At 44.3% G+C, this 18,555-nt stretch overlaps 1 protein-coding gene across 3 annotated transcripts in view; it reads left to right on the top strand.

Annotated features, from left to right (window-relative positions):
- Positions 1 to 18,555, top strand: part of FLNB (filamin B) — a 70,734-nt gene that overhangs the window by 19,762 nt on the left and 32,417 nt on the right. For all 3 annotated transcript variants that reach the window (XM_009091078.4, XM_009091079.4, XM_018915080.3), the window contains exons 2-15: positions 3,824 to 4,072; positions 5,084 to 5,181; positions 6,068 to 6,215; positions 9,309 to 9,427; positions 10,164 to 10,241; positions 10,825 to 10,987; positions 12,260 to 12,457; positions 14,144 to 14,281; positions 15,416 to 15,542; positions 16,079 to 16,215; positions 16,587 to 16,780; positions 17,099 to 17,212; positions 17,715 to 17,858; positions 18,197 to 18,320. In XM_009091078.4, coding sequence (XP_009089326.2) covers positions 3,824 to 4,072; positions 5,084 to 5,181; positions 6,068 to 6,215; positions 9,309 to 9,427; positions 10,164 to 10,241; positions 10,825 to 10,987; positions 12,260 to 12,457; positions 14,144 to 14,281; positions 15,416 to 15,542; positions 16,079 to 16,215; positions 16,587 to 16,780; positions 17,099 to 17,212; positions 17,715 to 17,858; positions 18,197 to 18,320 — 2,031 coding nt within the window. The remainder of the gene's footprint in view (positions 1 to 3,823; positions 4,073 to 5,083; positions 5,182 to 6,067; positions 6,216 to 9,308; positions 9,428 to 10,163; positions 10,242 to 10,824; positions 10,988 to 12,259; positions 12,458 to 14,143; positions 14,282 to 15,415; positions 15,543 to 16,078; positions 16,216 to 16,586; positions 16,781 to 17,098; positions 17,213 to 17,714; positions 17,859 to 18,196; positions 18,321 to 18,555) is intronic.

Raw genomic sequence — 18,555 nt, 5'->3', positions numbered from 1 at the left:
CACATCTCCTGCTGGAAACCAGGGAACATTGCTCTCTGACACACCTGTAAGGGCATCTTGCAGAGGTTAACATAAGCACTGTGACATGAATAAAGCAAGTTATGCAGATGATTATGCTGTCTCCAAGAAAGGTTACATTAAAGCTGTCTGCAGTGATGCTGTAAAGAGTTGGTTCAGCCCTGCTAAATGATCTTGGCAGATGAGATCCAGCAGCTTGCTTCCTCCAAGCCACAGGAAGGCAGGGACCAGTGGCTGTCTCCTGTACTGAGAGGGCTCCTTTAATCTGCGGAAACGTGGCTGGTGCTATGGAGTAAACATGCTCTCACAGCTGAAGGCAGGCAATTTGTTTCTGTCCACCTAAGTCATTGAAGCTGAAAGCCAAATGCAGCTGGGGCTGGTGGAGATGAATTGTCAAGGGGCTGGGCTGTTTGGTTCAGAAGCACTGACACAAGTGTGCATCTCATGTTGTAAATTTACTATGAGCTCCAGTGGAGCAGTTGAGAATCTGTGAGTAATAAGTATGCCTAAAAGTAATTTGTAAGAAAGCAGTGGTGGGATTCTGCTGTTTATGTAATCTGTTTTCCAGCCTGAGATGGCCAGAAAGTGTCTTGAAGCAGACCAGGGAGCAGAGGGAATTCAGTGGTAAGCCAGCTGAGCTGGGGTACAAACAGGGCCTGCAGTAATGATTGTTGGTGCTTGTGTCATTGGAATATATTATTATAAATTTGGTTGTACTAAGTGTTCATGGAGCCAGCTCTGTGCTCCCTGTACAGGATCTGAATGGATGCGTGTCTTCCTGGTTGCCGCTTTCATCTTAAAGGCAGCACTAAAGCAGAGGCTCTTCTGGTGAGGCTGAGTGCACAGTTTACAGCAGTGCATGGAAGCTAAGCCTGCTTTGAGCTAGTCTTTGGTCTTCTCTTGAATGCGGAGAGTTCTTCTATATAGTGATAGGGATTGTGAGCCAATGCTGGGAGTGGTGTGCTTGTGAGAAGCACATGCGGGCAGCTCTGCGGGTGCTGATAAGGTCTCTTGTCCTGCCCAGGAGTTCTTCTCCCTGCCTACTTCCCACCCCAAATGAAAGCAGACAAGCCCTCCTCCTTAGCTTGGAAAAAATTACATCATGAGATCACTATGCCTGTCAGGAAGCTGGGAGGCTGTGAGGGCTTGCTAACTTGCTAACAAACTGCAGTTGTGGCAATGGCACCAACCCCAGAGAGGAAGAGCTGTCCTTTTCCTGTGATGACCTTTTCCTGTCATCAGGGCAGCAGCCCTGTGCCCAGCCGTTCTGGATGAGGCTGGTGAGATGTGATATTCTTGCTCTTGCTGTGAAGCCTGTACAGGCTGTTTTTCCCCAGGTCAAGAGCCACAGCCCAGCTGTGCCTTTGGAGAGGGCAGTGGGGTGCTGGGGGCAGCTCTGAAGACGCAGCTGGTTGCTGCAGTAACCACAGTGCAGCCACATATAGACATTATTTATGTGCTATAAATACAAAATGAGCCATTCTTTATCTCAAGTAATGTGTGTGTAGCATTGTACTCAAGGTGGTTCTGTCCTGCTGGCATTCCTCCCTGGAAATGCTGGATAGTTTTCTGAAATGAGCTTGCTTGTAGCATACTAAATCATGGCTGTGTCCCTCTAGTAAAAATGCCGATGTCAATATAAATCTGAAACTAAAGCTTGGAGGCGTTTCTGGAGTAGAGGTGGGCTGGCCATTGGTGTGTTCCAGCACCACAGTGTGACCTGGTAGTTGTGCCATGGAGTGGGATGAAGGAGCTGCTGGCACAGGGGGAGGGAAGGCACTGACTTGTTTGTAGCTCAGCTGGAAAGAGGACAGAAAAGGGTAACAATAGGGCCTGTTTAGTTGTTGCTAGGAGACCTGCTGTTTGTGTGATGTAGACTTTTACCTTGGAACCTGTAATTAAAACCCAGTAGGGCTTAATCACCCCATAGCTATCTATTGTGTATCTTGGACTGGATGTGTAATCAGCAGCAAGCAGTCAAGTGGCAGACACATCGTAAGCCTGTAAGATTAGTCAAAATTGATGTTAAAAAATCCCATGCAAATAAATCTGAGTAGAAACCAGACACTAACTACCCAGAAAGTCCAAATGCCTTTCAAGGTCTTAAGTAACAGCATTATCTGTTTAGGACATACTGCTCTATTGTGAAACCATGTAAATATTAACTGCTTTGCCTGAGCATTGGGTTAAAGGGTAATTACTATTCTTGATCACTATTCTGTATAAACACTTGTTTTGAAAGGTAGTAGATCTTTTTGCATTGATAAGATGGTGCTGGATTGCTGCTGTGATCTCTACAGCTGAAGAGGAGCAGGTAAGGCATGCCCAGTAGGTGTTGGGCACAAGGAGGGTCATCTTGGAGGACTTGGCCTGTTGAGAATCTGGATGTGAACTGGAGAATGCAATCCAGTTACAGAACACTTTTACTTTGCTGGCTAGGACTCTGTAAGATTTCTGTACAATAATTCTGGTGGCACAGAAGGGAGTTTATACAGCTGTAATTGTCTTTACTCTAGCATATGATGCAGGCACTGGAGAGTAGACAGAGATTTGCAGGTCACTTTTAACTTTTGTTGACTGAAAAGGGATTTCTGTAACAGTTTGCACTTGAAATGGAGGAAAGAACAAAAAAACTGCTGTGCTGTAACATTCTGCTGGGAATAAGAGGAATTGTCAGCTGAGAGCATCCTGAAACATTACAGAAGAGCTCTGATTTGTGTGAGCTGGAAAAACTGGAGCTCTTAGCAGTGTAATACAGCCTGAGTAACAACTACAGGCTCAGAGGGAGGGAGGTGTAAGAAACGAAGCCCACGCCTCAAAATTTCAAGAGTTTAATAAGGCAACAAATCAATAAAGCAAAAGTAACAGTGATGATTGTAACAGTGGGCATCCAGTCTGTGACTCATTAAAGCTAAAGCAACTGGCATGTGAATTCACAGAGCTGTAGTGGTCACTTCACAAGGCCAAAGTGATTCAGAAAGGCATCCTGCCCCTGCAGACTTTGCTTATGAAAATCTGATATTGATACCCAGCAGCCCTAAACTTAGCTCCATAGTGTGTCTTAAAGCAGAACAGCAGCATGGCCACTCTGGTAATAAATTTTTCTTAAGCTGGAGCATGATACAGAAAAGCCAAAGCTGGCTCTTCTTTTCTGTAGCTCTGAATTTGTAGTGTGAAGAGATGATGTCTTGTGTGATGGTGCAAAGGATTGTCCAGGGACTTCTACTGCCCAATTTGCTGATCATACACAGATCTTGATATATCCAATACAGACCAATTCTGTATTTGCTTGTCTTCACTACATAGCAGCACTTTATTTTATTTATCAAGGCAAGTTATTGATGCATGTGGGAGACATGTTTCTGTATATAAATGGTATTTCCTAAATGATGCTTTTATCTATGCCCTGCAATGTATCATGCCTATTGGGATGCTGGTTTTGTGACCTCCATCACATGCTGTTTGGTCTTTTTCATAAGATACAAATGCCATTACAAAATATGAGATGGTACTTATCCAAATCAAAATACTAGAGATCTTAAATTGCCACTTCTCCTAAGCTAAGACCATAAAGCTGAAGGGCAAGTGACAACTGGAGAGCACTGAATCCTTTGATTCCTCTCTTTTTGCCCTGCCTAATGCTTCCTGTGAGGAATGGTGTCTCTACCTGAACAAATGCCTGCAAGTGCCCTGGGTCAGTTTTCTTGTCCTTGATTACCTGCATGAGTGCAGGCACACTGTTTTAAAAATACACCTCTTTTCTTTAGAATGGCAGGTAATCAGTTGCATGTATTTTGTCTTCCAGATAGTAAAGCCATAGTTGATGGAAACCTGAAGCTGATCCTTGGCCTAATATGGACCCTTATCCTTCACTACTCCATTTCTATGCCAGTGTGGGAGGATGAAGGTGATGATGATGCAAAGAAGCAGACTCCTAAGCAGAGGCTGCTGGGCTGGATCCAGAACAAAATTCCTTACTTGCCAATCACAAACTTCAATCAGAACTGGCAGGATGGCAAAGCACTGGGTGCTCTTGTTGACAGCTGTGCTCCAGGTAAGTCCTTGGTTCTGATGGCCAGTGTTTTCCTTGCTTGTTGTCCTTGTGGCTGCTCTTCCTATTGGAGAAGGTTTTCACTGCTGAGCTTGAGACTGGAATGAGGCTTTCAAGAAAACCAAGAGTCCAAAGAGACCAGCTGCAGGAAGCAGCAAGTTGTAAACTTCTTGGCCAAGAGAATTTCTGGCCTGTAGCAGAATGTGTGATTGCACAATGGGAGGCGCCACATCTAAGCTTTGTATTGGGTGCAAGGGACAAAGGCACAAATGCTGGCTCCTAAATGGAAGAAAGGATTGTTCCCACGGCAAGTGCCAACAACCTTTCAACTTCAGGGTGCAGTGGGAAGACTTCATGTGTTCTCCTGAAGTAGGTTTGCAGAGGGAGCACATAGCAGCCAGAAGCTGCACACTAACTGAAACTTCAGTGTTTAGCAATCTGAGACTGAGCTGCTTAAGGCAAATAATTTGATGTAGTGTGAAAAAGGCAAAATTTCCTCACTTTTTTATAAAACACCCTCACTAGTGGGATTGCAGATGCTCATCCAATGCAATCTAGGCTGCTGTGGCAAATGGTTGAAGTGTTCTTTACCAAATATGCTGCAAGAGAGCCAGTGAAACATAAAGGATGGTAGATGTATTTATGCTAAATTTAGAGTGGTATCTTGCACAAGTTACCCAGAGAGATGGTAGATGTCCCATCCTGGGAAGCATTCAAGGTCATGTTGCACAGAGCTCTGTTGATATGTCACTGCTCATTGCAGCGGGGGGGTCAGTCTAGATGACCTTCAAGATTCCTTCCAGCCTAAACCATTCTATGACTCTACACTGATTGTTGCCTTACAGTTGTTTGAATAAGCAGCCTGTGCTTGTCTTGTTTTGGCTACTTCTGCAAAACTCTGAATGTCTTTCTGCAAAGCAGTGTAATGCAAGGGGATCTGGAGTTTATACTTGGTTTCTTCAGCTAGGGAAGCACAGTGGCAGATAACACACAACAACTGAAATGTACTTGCAGGTTTGTGCCCGGACTGGGAGACCTGGGACCCAAACAAGCCCGTGGACAACGCTCGGGAAGCCATGCAGCAGGCAGATGACTGGCTGGGTGTGCCACAGGTAAGGCCACCAGCCTTGGGCTGCCTGTGGGGAGCACAGTGGCCAACTTTGGTCTTGTGACAAGCAGGGGTTTAAATTGAAGAAAGCAGGTGAAGCTGCTCGGATGCTTTGAAAAGTTACTCTGAACTCCTGAAGAGTTGCCTGAGAAAGGGTGCACTGTAATGAAACACACGATTACATTTCAGAGCTCTGGTTGTATTTGTGTAGGTGTGTCTGCTGAAGACAGCTGCTGTTGCAGCACGTAAGGTAGGAGGAAAGGGCCTATATGGTGGTGCCTGACATGTTGGTCCATGGAGTGAATTTGTTTTCCTGCATTGAATTCCACAGAAGAAAAACTTTACTGGCTTAGGAAATCACCTGCGATGATAGCGTTCAAACAGAGAGCAATGCATTTACAAACTAGATTATTTTCATGCTGATAAAGTTGGACAGAATTCGAGAAGTCTCTGAGGCAGCTTGTATTGTGGAAGCAGGAGAAGAGACTGGTCACAAGTTTTACTTTGCAAGCCTTGTGGCTCAGAGCTGTTGCACACAGGATTATGAATTACTAACTTTTTCAGTATCGATTATCCCCATGTCACTTTCCAAGGGGAACATAACTGCTGTTCTCTTGCCTTGGTACCATTAAGCTTGTTGCAATCTCCTGAGAACCCCTAGTAATCAAGGCACAAAAATCCCCCAAACCACACTGGGATAATAATGAGCTTCTTGATTTTCTTGCCTGAGATAATAAATGAAGTTGTGTGTATCAAAGGGAAAATAAGTGTAAGAAATCCCATTAGCATGTGGGAGTTTTGAAATCTAAGTCTGTGTCATAGTTCTGTTTCTGTGTTGACCTGCGGTAACCAAGCACTGGTACAATATGCTTAATTGCACTGTCTTTCAGGTTATTACCCCTGAAGAAATTATCCACCCTGATGTGGATGAGCACTCTGTGATGACTTACCTGTCCCAGTTCCCCAAAGCCAAGCTGAAACCAGGAGCTCCTTTAAAACCCAAACTGAATCCAAAGAAAGCAAGGGCTTATGGCAAAGGTAAGGACTTGGTGAGCTGAAGCTGCAGGGAGCAGTAACTCTTCAAAAAGCTGGGTGGGGTTTTCTGCTTATGTTGAACTTCAGACCTACTGTAACTAACTGACTTCAAAGTTTCACTTGTATACTCTTGGTGTGGTGCCTGGTTTCAGAAATACATGGATATAGTCCAGAAGGCACTCCTAGTTCTAACATGTAAATTTCCCAGTCTGAACCTGTTCTGCAAGCTGCCAGCTTCCCATCCACAGCTGGAAGGAGTAGCATGATATGGGGCTAAAACAACCTTGGCATGGAATTCAGGCCAGCAGTATTGCTGCAGATGGGTGATGATCTAGCAGTGAATGCTTGTGATAAAGCACTCCTTAAAAGAAGAAAAACCTCATCACCTCACTGTCTCTCCGGCAGGCTCTCTGTAGACACAGTTTTCCATTTCCCAGGCTTGATGTGTGTTAGAGTGGGGTAATTCTAAATTGCTTACTTGAATTGATTGATAGTGTTGAATACTTCGCACATGTACAAAGATAGGTTGGTAGCCCTTGGGACATTAAATAGTGCTGAGCCTTTGTTAGAAAGGCTGTATTTACTGATTGGAAGGACTGAAAGCTGAATTTGCTGATTATCTGTAGATGCTTAAACAACTGTAGATCTATGTAGGCATTCTTATTTTTAACTGACCTTAAAAATTGATAATTTCATATAGCTGTTGATGAAGTTCTATTCTAGATTGGTGCACAGTCACAACTGAATAAGTAGCAGACTTCTACCTTTAATATGGTTGGCGTGTTGGAAGGCATCTCTTCAGCATTACAATTGGCTCTCCATTCCACCTTAATTTTTTTAAATTTACATCTCTGGGCTGCTGTAGGTAATTCAAGATTTTTAGAATGAGTGTGTTTCAGAATTGGGTGTACAATAATGAAATGCAAAGAAACAAAACTTTCCTTATTTTTTTCCAGTTTTCTTATTTGCTTGGGGTTTTTTAAACTTGATTTTTCATTGGAACATAACTAGTGGAATGAAGGGACATGTACTTTATTTATGCAGTTAAAGCAGTTGCTACAGTCAGAGTGGGTTTAGCACCTATCCAGCTTGGGGTTGATGTTCTTTATTGGTGCCTTCCACAGCAAACCACAATACACAGACACATTTTTCAGGCCCCAGATGTGTAAATGACTGATCAGCCTGCCTCAGTCTGTCAAGTCTGGCTTTAGTCATGTTTCTATTCATTCAAAAACTGGAATTACTTTGTCTGCTTTTATGTGTCTCTGGAGCCTTTGTAATGAAAATTACTTTAGAGTGAGTGGCTCTTCTTGAAAGATTGATGTATTCATTAAGTTAATTGCCAAAACAGAGTCACTAAATATACTAATTGATAATTCTGACTGCTAAGATATGTCAGAACTGGAAGGTGACTCCAGCAGCAAGGGGCTCAGTCCTTGACTGAGCAGGGTCTTTTGAACAGGTGAGAAACAGGTTTTCATGCTTCCAGAAAAAGATGACTGTCAAGTGCAAAGTGTGTCAGTCTTAGCTCTTTTTATTATCCTTTTTCTTGTAAGCTCTTCATAAGCTCCCAACAAGAATCTTAGCTGTAGCACACCACCCTGAGCACCGTGAGGGTTTGTGCCAAGGGCAGCCATGTGTAGAGCTGGTGTGAAATGAACCTGCAGAGGGGATGTAGAGTTGTGTAGGTCATCAGTGGTGGACTAGGAGTTCTCATTTAACCATGCAAAGCAGGCCACTGATAAGATAGTAAAATCTAGAAGATGAAGTCTAGGCTAAGAAAGTGCTGTAACTAATGATGTCCTGGCTGAAATTGTCTTCAGAAGAGGATAATCAATCCTTGTGCTTGCAGAAGGCGTGGTGCTTAACTTGAATGCCATATCCTAATGCTTGTGGGATGGACTGGAGAGACATAGAGCAAATTTGTAGCAGTTTCAGCTAGATGATAATCTAGGGCTTAGTTTGAAAGAATGAGTATGTCAATTGTTAACACCTTATCAGAATGCTCAGATTTCCTAGCAAAAACATGGTCTTCCTTGCATTACTCTCAAGTTACTGTTTTCTGAAGATAAACAAGTTCAGGAATTCTGTTGTTCACAACCACTTCCTTTGTAATCTATCAGACGTTGCACTTTCCACTAATTGTGCAGTGGAGCTGTAGTGCCCACGTTTTTATGAATCAGCCAAGGAGTAATTGCCTTGGATGGAAGGGTATGGATGTGCTTGGGCTAGTCTGGAATCAGCAACTTTGGGAAGTTCTTCCACCCACTCAGTCTGACACCACCATGACAGATGTCATGACCTGGGACTGTGTACAGGGAGATGATGAAACCCTGCTGGTAAATGCCTGCTGTAGCAGGCCCTGTGCTGGGGAATAAGGAAATTGATTAAAAGTTAAGTGGAAACCACACAGAGTAGCAGGATTTTTACTGTTTTAAGAGGTTCCTGCATGCCATTTGTACAGTGTACACTCTGGCCAGGTAGTCTGAGCAGATTTCAAAGATAGTAAATCTGAGCAGTATTTGTACTGCTGGATTTTGGAAATGGATTAAGATGGGGCAGTACAGGTAAAAACTGATGTGCTTAAAGTAAGTCTTTTACTCTTGACTCTAAAGTAATGGCTTCACTTAAAGTCTTCCCAGAATTTCTCTCCTGCCTCTCTAGTCACCCGTCCTGTGGTGCAGCACACTTAAACATTTAACTGGTGTGAAGAGAGCAGCTCATGCACATATCCCACTTGCTGTCAGCATCAGCCCTACACTTGCCAGCAGTGGGAGTGACCCTCAGTACCTGTCAGGGTAACTGGTTTTCACCTGAATCCAGATAGCAGCTGGGTTCCTGACTTGGTCAGAGATTGTAAGATGAGTTGAGTGCCGATGATTCGACCAATTTTTAAAATACTTGTATTGTAAGAGAAGGCCTTATTGTGAGCATCATGCTCTGGGCAGAGGGTAAAGACATGATGTGCAGAAGTCTGGGGAAACTGATTCTGATGGCTTGCAAGGGAGAATGGGTTGGACAGCCATTGGGTAGCCTCCAAACTGTCTTCCAGGTTTGTGGCAGCAGCTAATGTGCTGTTCTGTATCTGTCTCACAGGGATTGAGCCTCATGGGAACATGGTGAAGCAGCCTGCCATCTTCACAGTGGACACCATCAGTGCTGGGCAGGGTGACCTGATGGTCTTTATAGAAGATCCAGAAGGAAACAGAGAGGAGGTATGTACATTAAGCGTCTTGTATGGAAAAGTCAAATTGGTCTGAATGCTGTAGTTTTTGTGGTAACCTTCATCTTTCACAAGTGAGTTCTTAACAAATAAGTAATCTGAAAAGAAATTGCAAAATATCATTTATCTAAAGTGCAAGAAGCCTCAAGCTTTTCTTCATAATTGCCTTGAAAAACAGTCAGTACCTGCAACTAAGCAACACAGCTCCAGTGTCCAGTAGTTGCAGAGCTTTAGCTTGACTGGCCAAGTACACTCTGACCTGCTTTTAGATAACATACATCAGTAAATCACTGTCTGCATTTACTCATTCTGCAAGAATGGCTAAAGCAACTATTTAGATGCCATGAATCATTTCGAGTTAAAATGCTGGTTTTAATGTTTATAGAAACTTCTCATCCAAGTGTTCCACTTGATCATGTTACAACATTCCAGAGAAATACAGCTGTACATTGGACTTACTGTCTCCTCACTTTTGGCCTGCCTCAGTACAGCAATTAACAGCAAAGGAAAGGGCTGGGTTGGGGAGAAGGTAGCTTGCGTCCTCTCTTGTAAAGACAAAACCAATGGGATTTTTTTCCATGTGAGAAGAGGGAGGATAGCAAGGATCCCTGCTCTCACAGCAACAAGTGTCTAATAGTGCTGACTCTGGAAGCAGATTGCAGTATCAGTAATGGGTTCAGCTGGCATGCGTAGGCACAGCTTGACGAGGGATGTGTTTTCTCTCCTAGGCCAAGATAACACCGTCCAGTGACAAAAACAAGACCTACTCAGTACAGTATGTTCCAAGGGTTACTGGACCTCACAAGGTGGGTTTTGTGTTAATAACCAGTATTCTCTTTGCTAAACACACTGCTCTGCTGGTTTGCAACTTACAAAGCCAGTTTTGTGGGTTGCCACGAGAGATGCAGATGAAAACAGCAGGTTGTTTCTATGACGTATCTCTTTGCTGGTGGTACTGTACACTGTAGGGATTTTGCAGAGAAGGATTCCCTTCCTTTGTCCCTGGATGCCCATAGTCGCAGGTTTATGATTGGTGATCCTCTTGCTTTGACTCTTCTTGGGGTGGCTGGTCCCCACAGCCAGCCTGAAAAGATAAAATGCAAGTTCTGCTGTCACTTTATTGCTGCATAGAGATCCACTTTGTATTGGCACATCCTGATTCAAGCTTTCATGCTGGTGTGCCTGATTCTGTAACCAAGAGAACTTTAAGAAGGTGGCCAGCAGTTAGCATGCATCTGATGAGGGTTGTGGGATGGATAATCCCTCACCTCTGAGGGAAAGAGTCTTTGTGTTAGAAATGCAGGTGCTTGACCCTGCGCTTGGCTTTAGGGTGGTGATCTGAGCTGTGCCTCTGCCTGAAGGGTCCAAGCTGATGCTGTCTGTCCCTAGGTTTCAGTCCTGTTTGCTGGGCAGCACATCTCAAAGAGCCCATTTGAAGTGAATGTTGACAAAGCCCAGGGAGATGCAAGCAAAGTGACTGCAAAGGGACCAGGACTGGAGGCAGCAGGGAACATTGCCAATAAACCTACCTACTTTGACCTCTACACAGCAGGTAAGCAGGATGAGCGATGATGGAAATCCTGCAGTTCCTCAAATATGAGAACCTAAGGCCTTGGAAAAATAGCTGTAAAGTGCATGTAGATTTGTAGCCCCTTCAGCTCAGGGGTGAAATAATAGCTGGGCTGCTTCAGCTGTGTATGAAATATTTGAAGTGCAGAGCTGAGCTGGGACAAGAGGGTGCTAAGCCTGACCCAGAAATTTGCCATTAATTTGCTGGATGGCAGCAGTCAAGTTCCTGGCTGGTTTGTTTCCCCAACTCATTTTGAACAAGAATGTGACATGTGGAACATAAATGTGAGCCAACTGTAAACGTGTAGTGTGTTCTATATTTAGCTCTACAGAAAGAAACCTGCTGCAGTGCTACTTTGAGTTCATACTTCAATGATGAACTGGTTTCAACCTCTATTGTAATTATTAGAGGGTTACTATCTTCATTAGGGCATCTCCATAACATTATTTGTTACCTACTATTAGGCCAATGCTGTAGCCTAGAGGAATGAGTCAATAAGATGCTACAAATGTTAATTCATTTAGAACAATGTGAAACTACTTAGGGCAGTTACTTGTAGCATTTAAACACCAAAATATGCTGAGTAGCATATTGGAAATTGCCTTCTGCCTGAGGGAGTTTAGGAATAAAATTAAATGTAGTTATAGTGAGGCAAATATTATGTTCAGCCTCTAATTGGGAGAGGGAGTGGTCTGAATCATGTAAAGACATGTCTGGACTCTGAAAGTGAATAGAAAACTGTTTTTGTTGCATGATGAGTTGAATAAGATGTGAGAGGAGCAGGTGTCTGAACAAAAGTGAATACGTATAGTCCAGCAGAGAGGATCCTTGTCAGACCAGCGTTCATTTGTCCAATCTCTTAATCTAAACCACTTCAAAGATTGAGAGATTGAACTGACTGGTAAAGCTGTGGGCTGATCTGTGATAGAGATGCTACAGGGTGGTGTCCATAGGGTAACCAGGGTGTATGTATATTCAGTAGTATGTTGTGAAACCCTTGGTTTCTCTCCTTTCCCTCCTCTGCTGGAGCAGCAGAGCCCTGTCAGTTTGACTTCATGGAATGCCACCATGCTGTCTTGCCCACTCCGTACTCAAATGTTTGATTGCTGTCAGCAAAAGCTGAACGTAGAGGCTGTGCCTGGAATTGGCAGCAGAGGATGGCTGGCTGAGCCCTGGCAGTTGGTAGTGGTCTGAAACAGGGTGCCTGCTGCTGGTGTGGTAGCCAAGGCTCAGCTGGGCTTGTTTCCTTTGCAGGTGCTGGTGTGGGTGATGTGATTGTGGAAGTGGAAGATCCTCAGGGAAGAAGTCTTGCTGAAGTTGTAGTGGAAGACAAAGGCAACCAGGTCTACCGTTGCACCTATAAACCTGTTCAAGCTGGTCCTCACATTGTCAAAGTGACTTTTGCTGGGGAGGCAATTCCCAAAACTCCTTGCACTGTTCTCATTGGAGAGGGTATGTTTTTTTAAAAATGCATATAAATGTAGATGGGCACTTTTCTCCTTGGATGTGATCACAGAATATGCTTGGATCATGCCTTTTATATTCTCTGTACCTTTCAACATCTTGGTCCTGTTTCAGTGGGTCACCTGAGTACTCTCAGGGTAAACCAGTGCTCTCTCTAACAGTAATATGGCTTTTGTTGCTAGTTTCCTTTCTGCCTAGACTTACAAATGTTAAGCTGCCCTTTGATTTTTTTTTTGAGTAATTTATCCAGCTATGCAGTGTCTTGCTGTTTTCCACCCTTGTTCCTCAAATGACTATATTTACTGTTTTCCTCCTTAACGGACACCTAATTTGCTTTCTGTTCCATCCTTACGTGCTCCTATGCTTTTAGATCTCTGCTCATCTCTCCTGAGCTACCCTCCATTTGTGGAATTTTGGACTTCACTGCTAATGGCTTCATAGTTGGTAAGAGGTGTGCAGGATGCTCCGTCATGTTTGCTCTTTGTAAGCTTCTAGCCTGCAGCTTGTCCCAGCCAAATGGATTTTTGGTTTTGTTGGGGTTGGGGAGGAAAGTTGCAAAGAAACTGAAGCTTTGTGTGACCCAGTCAGTGAAACTGGCTTAACCACAGGCTGCCTGACGCAGCTGTGTAAGTGCTCTGCAAGCTGTTCCCACTCCATGTCAGCCGTGCTCCTGTGTGTTCCCACTGAGCTTTCAGAGCGGGCAGATGGCACACAATCCTGCTGGTGTAGGACACAGGGCAATGTTGGCTGCTGCAGGGGTGAGGGGAAAACCTGTAAGCTCTTGTATAATGAGTGAAAACCTAACAAGCTGCTTGGCAGACTTGTGCTCCTGCTGTAAGCACGGCATGCTTGAGGAAAATGCGTGTTTGGTTTACAGTGCTGGGAAGCTGTGGTTGGTTGTAAGTCTCTTCAAACCTCTCAGGTCTTTGGCGTTGAAAACCTCATGACAGCTGGGATTGTGTAATGAAAACTATTCCTAAGTGCGTAAAATTTCTGTAGCCACTCTGCAGGCCCAGAAGAGTGCTCGGAGTAAAGAGGCCAAGATAAGCCTAAACCATGTGTAACCCTCCTGCCCCACCCTGCTTCAGTCTGCAGAGGGCTTGGTGACTATGCTTCTGTGAAAGTGTGAACTGTGACAAGCAGGGGGGGTTTGATGTGACATCTTTTAACGGAGCACAGGCAAAACTCAGCTTTGCTAATAGCAGTTATCCCAGTCATGTGCCTCTGAAAGACCAGCAGAATAATACTGTTCACTGGGGCTTATCTGCAAAAGGGACCCTTCACCCTACACTGCAGTGGGCCTCAATGCAAAAGGCGTCAGGAAGGTGGTGTCTCCGGCAAATATCTCTCCATGATAGCTGTGTAAAATCTTGTATTGATAAGTGGCATTGAATTGGAAAGCAGAAGGGCTTCAGTGTTTTCAGTCATTCGAAAAAATGGTCTTGAACAGGGTAAGTGTTGCCTGGCAGCACTGACTGCTACTGCCTAAAAGCCGGGGGGCATAGACAGCAGCCGGGCAGACTCATGTCTGTCTGCCTTAATGCTATAACCTTCTGCTGAAAGCTAAGCTGTGGTTGCCCTGAGTCAATGTTAAACTGAAGGTTGTCCCAGGCTGGCTAGGCTACCTGTATGTTGAGATCAGAGACAGTAGTAATGCCTGAAGTTCCTTTGCAGCCTGCAACCCCAGCGCGTGTCGTGCCACTGGTCGAGGTCTGCAGCCCAAGGGCGTCCGTATCAGGGAGACGGCCGATTTCAAGGTTGATACGAGAGCAGCAGGGAGCGGAGATCTTGGAGTGACTATAAAGGGACCAAGTGAGTGCTGGGGTAAATCTGTGCTGTGCATGTGTTTTGGAGAAAGGGGAGGAGCAGAGCCTGGGAAAAGGAAGAGCAGGAAGGAGATGGTGTCCTGATGGAACTGATGGGATCTGTATAAAAAGCCAGACTTCAGAATGGTTTATTGGTGCTTTGTGTCTGTTGGGGAGGTTTTGGTCTGCAGGGGCTGGGTAAGATTATATCTGGTTTTAGTTCTTTCCATTTTAATGCGCCAGTTAGCAAAACTGAGATATTCCATGCATCTGCCTGCTGTGGCCTCCAAGCTTTATGGGTACACATTGCATCTTCATCCAGTCTGTGGAAGCAAGTCACACCCCATGGTCTCTGGCCTGATGGAAATCCTGCTCTCGAAAAGCTCGTAATGGCTCAGAGCAGTATTCCTGGTGGCACTAGCTGCTTAGGCACACAAGCAGAGGAGGGAAGGAACCCACAGGCTGACAGAGACCACCTATGAGGATCCATCCCCAGGTGCCTTGGTCCCGAGCCCTGGATGTGGCCTTCTGCCTGGGAGGATGGGAGCACAGGGGCCGCTGGCTCATGTGGCCGCCAGCAGCAGTCCCTGTGTGGTACTCTGAGCCTGCCACCTCCCCCCGCCTGGGGCGATATTCAAAGGTGCATTGTATTGCCTTCACCTCCTCCACGCACACAGAGCTCTGACTGTGTGGCTTCATGAGGCTGGGGGGAAAAAAGGAACAGACATATCAATGTAAATTTTAGCGTATTAAGCTTTTCTTCCTAAATTCTTCATCTCGAAGAAAATGAAAAGTAGGCATTCCCTGCATACTTGTGGTTACAAAGTCTGACAAATGTTAAGCTTTTTTGTTTTAACATATGACACGCATCATACTGCAGACTAAGAAAATAAAACACAAGGGAACTTATTAAGTCTGGTAACTTAAAATACTTTCTGCTGTATTTCTTCTGGAAGTGTTTGCTGTCTTTGTCCTAGAGGGCAGCTAGAACTAACTTCCCTTATAACCTGACCTTTTTTTTTCTGATGGAAGAAATTTATTCTTGCAAGCTAAAATAAATACTAGAAAACATGAACTTGTCTGAGTAATTGAAAGCAGGATGGAAGCTGTTAAGTTCAGTGCTGAATTGATCTTTCAACAGAGGGCTTGGAAGAGTTGGTGAAACAAAAAGGCTTTATGGATGGCATATATGCATTTGAATATTATCCAGCCACACCAGGGAAGTACGTTGTCACAATTACATGGGGTGGGCAAAACATCCCAAAAAGGTGAGTCAAAAGTAGCTTTTTGGGCATTTTTATGTCCTTCAGTGGGTTATGTAGTTGGTGGGCTTTTAAAGCAGCTCTGACCTTTGAAGAAGCACTGGGGAGACAAGTTAGTGGCAAATTGTTGTTTTAACTTTTTATTTTTAACAGCCTGGTTTTGGGCTGCAGCAGCTTGACAAAGCTCTGAAGGGTGATTTGTGTCAGTCTTTCTAACGCAAAATCATGAATAAAAAAACAAAGAAAACATGGTGGATAATGCAGCTTGGACTTTGCTGTAAGATTTTGAAGGACTCTATTATTTCAGTGTCCACAGCTATAGCAAGCAGAACAAGTATTTGACACTCAGAATTTGTGGTGGAAGATGGTGATGGGTTGGATAACATCTCTGCTAGAAAGACACTGCTGGGCACTGTTCCACCACATGATAGCATCTATTAATTTGGAAAATTCAATGTAGAGCTTCATTAAAATGCCTGGGGTAAGACATAGATGCTGTATTTGTCCCATTTCTAATACCATGCTTTGTTTTTCTCTGGTAGCCCCTTTGAAGTTCAGGTGGGTCATGAAGCAGGTCCTCAGAAAGTGCGAGCCTGGGGGCCAGGACTGCATGAGGGAGTTGTGGGCAAGTCAGCCGACTTTGTGGTCGAGTCCATTGGCACGGAAGTTGGCTCTCTTGGTACGTTACTTGACTTAGCTTCCCTGAAATATCTGTATCTTGCAGTGCTAGCAGCGAACTCATGAGAAACAATAGGTTTCCCAACAGTAAAAAACCATGTCTGTAAGACTTTGTGATCTAAACACTAACATCTCTGAGTATCAAAGGCATGTCCTACAGACAGGAGTGTGCGTGACAGAGAGTGTTAATCTGTGGTTTTGTGGGATGAGATCCAGAAGGGAATGATGGATGTATTATCTCCTGTATTGCTGAAGAAGGGTGACTGAGAGACCAGGCATGTTTAAGGCTAACAAAAAACTATTTATGGAAATGGTGTTAAATTAGCAGCCACCACAGATCTAACGTGAGGAACCTACTTGTTCCTTTTTCAGGCTTTGCGATAGAAGGCCCTTCTCAGGCTAAAATTGAGTGTGATGACAAGAACGATGGCTCTTGTGATGTGAAGTATTGGCCCAAAGAGCCTGGTGAATATGCTGTGCACATCATGTGTGATGATGAGGACATAAAAGACAGCCCTTACATGGCCTTCATTCGACCGGCTTCAGGAGACTTCAATGCGGATAAGGTGAGGCACAGGAGTTCACCCATGGCACAGCATGTCTTGGATGTAACTGCAGTAGAGATGTTTCTAAAGGATTCTGGTAGCTGACTCTTAAACTGCCTCTGCTTAAAGCTCTGAATTTGCCAAGATATTACCCAGCCAGATACTCCCCAGCTTTTTCAAATAACACTGTTGTGGTTTTGATTTAATGTAATGAAAACTTGCTGAAGTAGTATCACATGCTTCATGGGGTTTGTGGAGGGGCAGGTCTTCATGCATAAATCATTTAGTTTTGTTTCTCTTTCTGAACTGCAAACTGATATTCTTGAGGTGCTCTTTTAGGTGAAGGCTTATGGCCCAGGCTTGGAGAGGACTGGCTGTATAGTGAACAATCCTGCTGAGTTCACAGTTGAAACCAAGGATGCTGGGAAAGCACCTCTGAAGATGTATGCCCAGGTAAAAACCCAAAGGCAGCTGTGTGAAACTGCAGCAAAAGGACTTTAATACTGTTTAGAAAAATGCCTTAAGTATTCCTACTCTCTTACACACCACTTAATTCTGGGCATGTGTAATTCAAGTCAAAGCTCTGTGCTTTGATCTGTGTAATGTAGTCAGGCAACAACTGAAGACAAAGTGACTGCTCTGAAGTATATGAAGTACATGGCTTTGCTTCCTTACTTGGAAGCAAAGCAAGGTGTAATTTCCTTGAGTTGTCATTTGGACCCACTGAAGTGTCTCTGAGCCTGTGAATTTTCTGTGTGTTGTAGGATGGTGTATGAATGAACAAGTGTTAGATGAGGAAGACTTGCAGAAGTGTAAATTGCAGGTTTCTTCAGTTTTTCTGAACTGCAGTTCTGGGGAAAAAAACCTGACACATTTTGGAACAGTCTTGAGCTGTTCAAACTATGCAAACATTTTTGAAGTTCCTGAACCTTCTGCTTGTGTTACTGCTTTTTAGGATGGAGAAGGAAACCCTATTGATATCCAGATAAAGAGCAAGCCTGATGGTGTGTTTGCCTGCTCCTATGTGCCAGTTAAACCAATCAAACATACAATTTCTGTTGTCTGGGGAGGAGCCAATGTGCCCAATAGCCCATTTAGGGTAAGTACAGAGATGAATAGTTCTTAGTTCTAGCCAAATAGGACATTGGTGCTCACAACTACTTGTTAGTACAACTAGGATGATAAACCCCTTCTGTGGACTTCAAGGAGGTGTGCCCTTCTGCTTCATGTTTTTAGAAACCTATCCACTTGTATAAATCTTTCTGTTTTCACAAGTTCCCATGGTGGTCTCCTGTCAGCCCAGCTGCTGCCTGGGCGATTTGAGGCCATTCATTTGTGTCTGTTATCCTGTAGCTTCTCTCCAAGCAATGCTCTGACTTGGCTGTGATCTCAAGTGCGACAGAGATGTGTGATTCTCACCCTTGTGAATTTGTGTAGGTCCTTATAGGTCAAGGGAGTCATCCTCAGAAAGTGAAAGTGTTTGGACCTGGTGTGGAGAGAACTGGCCTGAAGGCAAGTGAACCGACCCACTTCACTGTGGACTGCACAGATGCAGGAGAAGGTAAAAGCAGGTTGGGTTATTCTTTGGTATTAGAATCACGGGTCATGCAAGGAAGGGATAGTGTACTGTTCCATGCTGGTTTTCCATATTTAGTGGAAAAACCTTGGGAAGCAGAACATTGCAGTGAATTGTGATCTGATCTGTTACGTTAGTTAACAGGGTGACTCAGACAGATAGAAGTGGGAATGGTCTGGCTGTTTGGCTGGCAAAGTCTGGGCTGTCCAGTAGCAAAACC

Source organism: Serinus canaria, chromosome 12, assembly GCF_022539315.1.
Source record: "Serinus canaria isolate serCan28SL12 chromosome 12, serCan2020, whole genome shotgun sequence".
Classification (NCBI taxonomy): domain Eukaryota; kingdom Metazoa; phylum Chordata; class Aves; order Passeriformes; family Fringillidae; genus Serinus; species Serinus canaria.
Note: the sequence above shows the minus strand (reverse complement) of the source record. Positions and strands in the feature narration are given on the sequence as shown.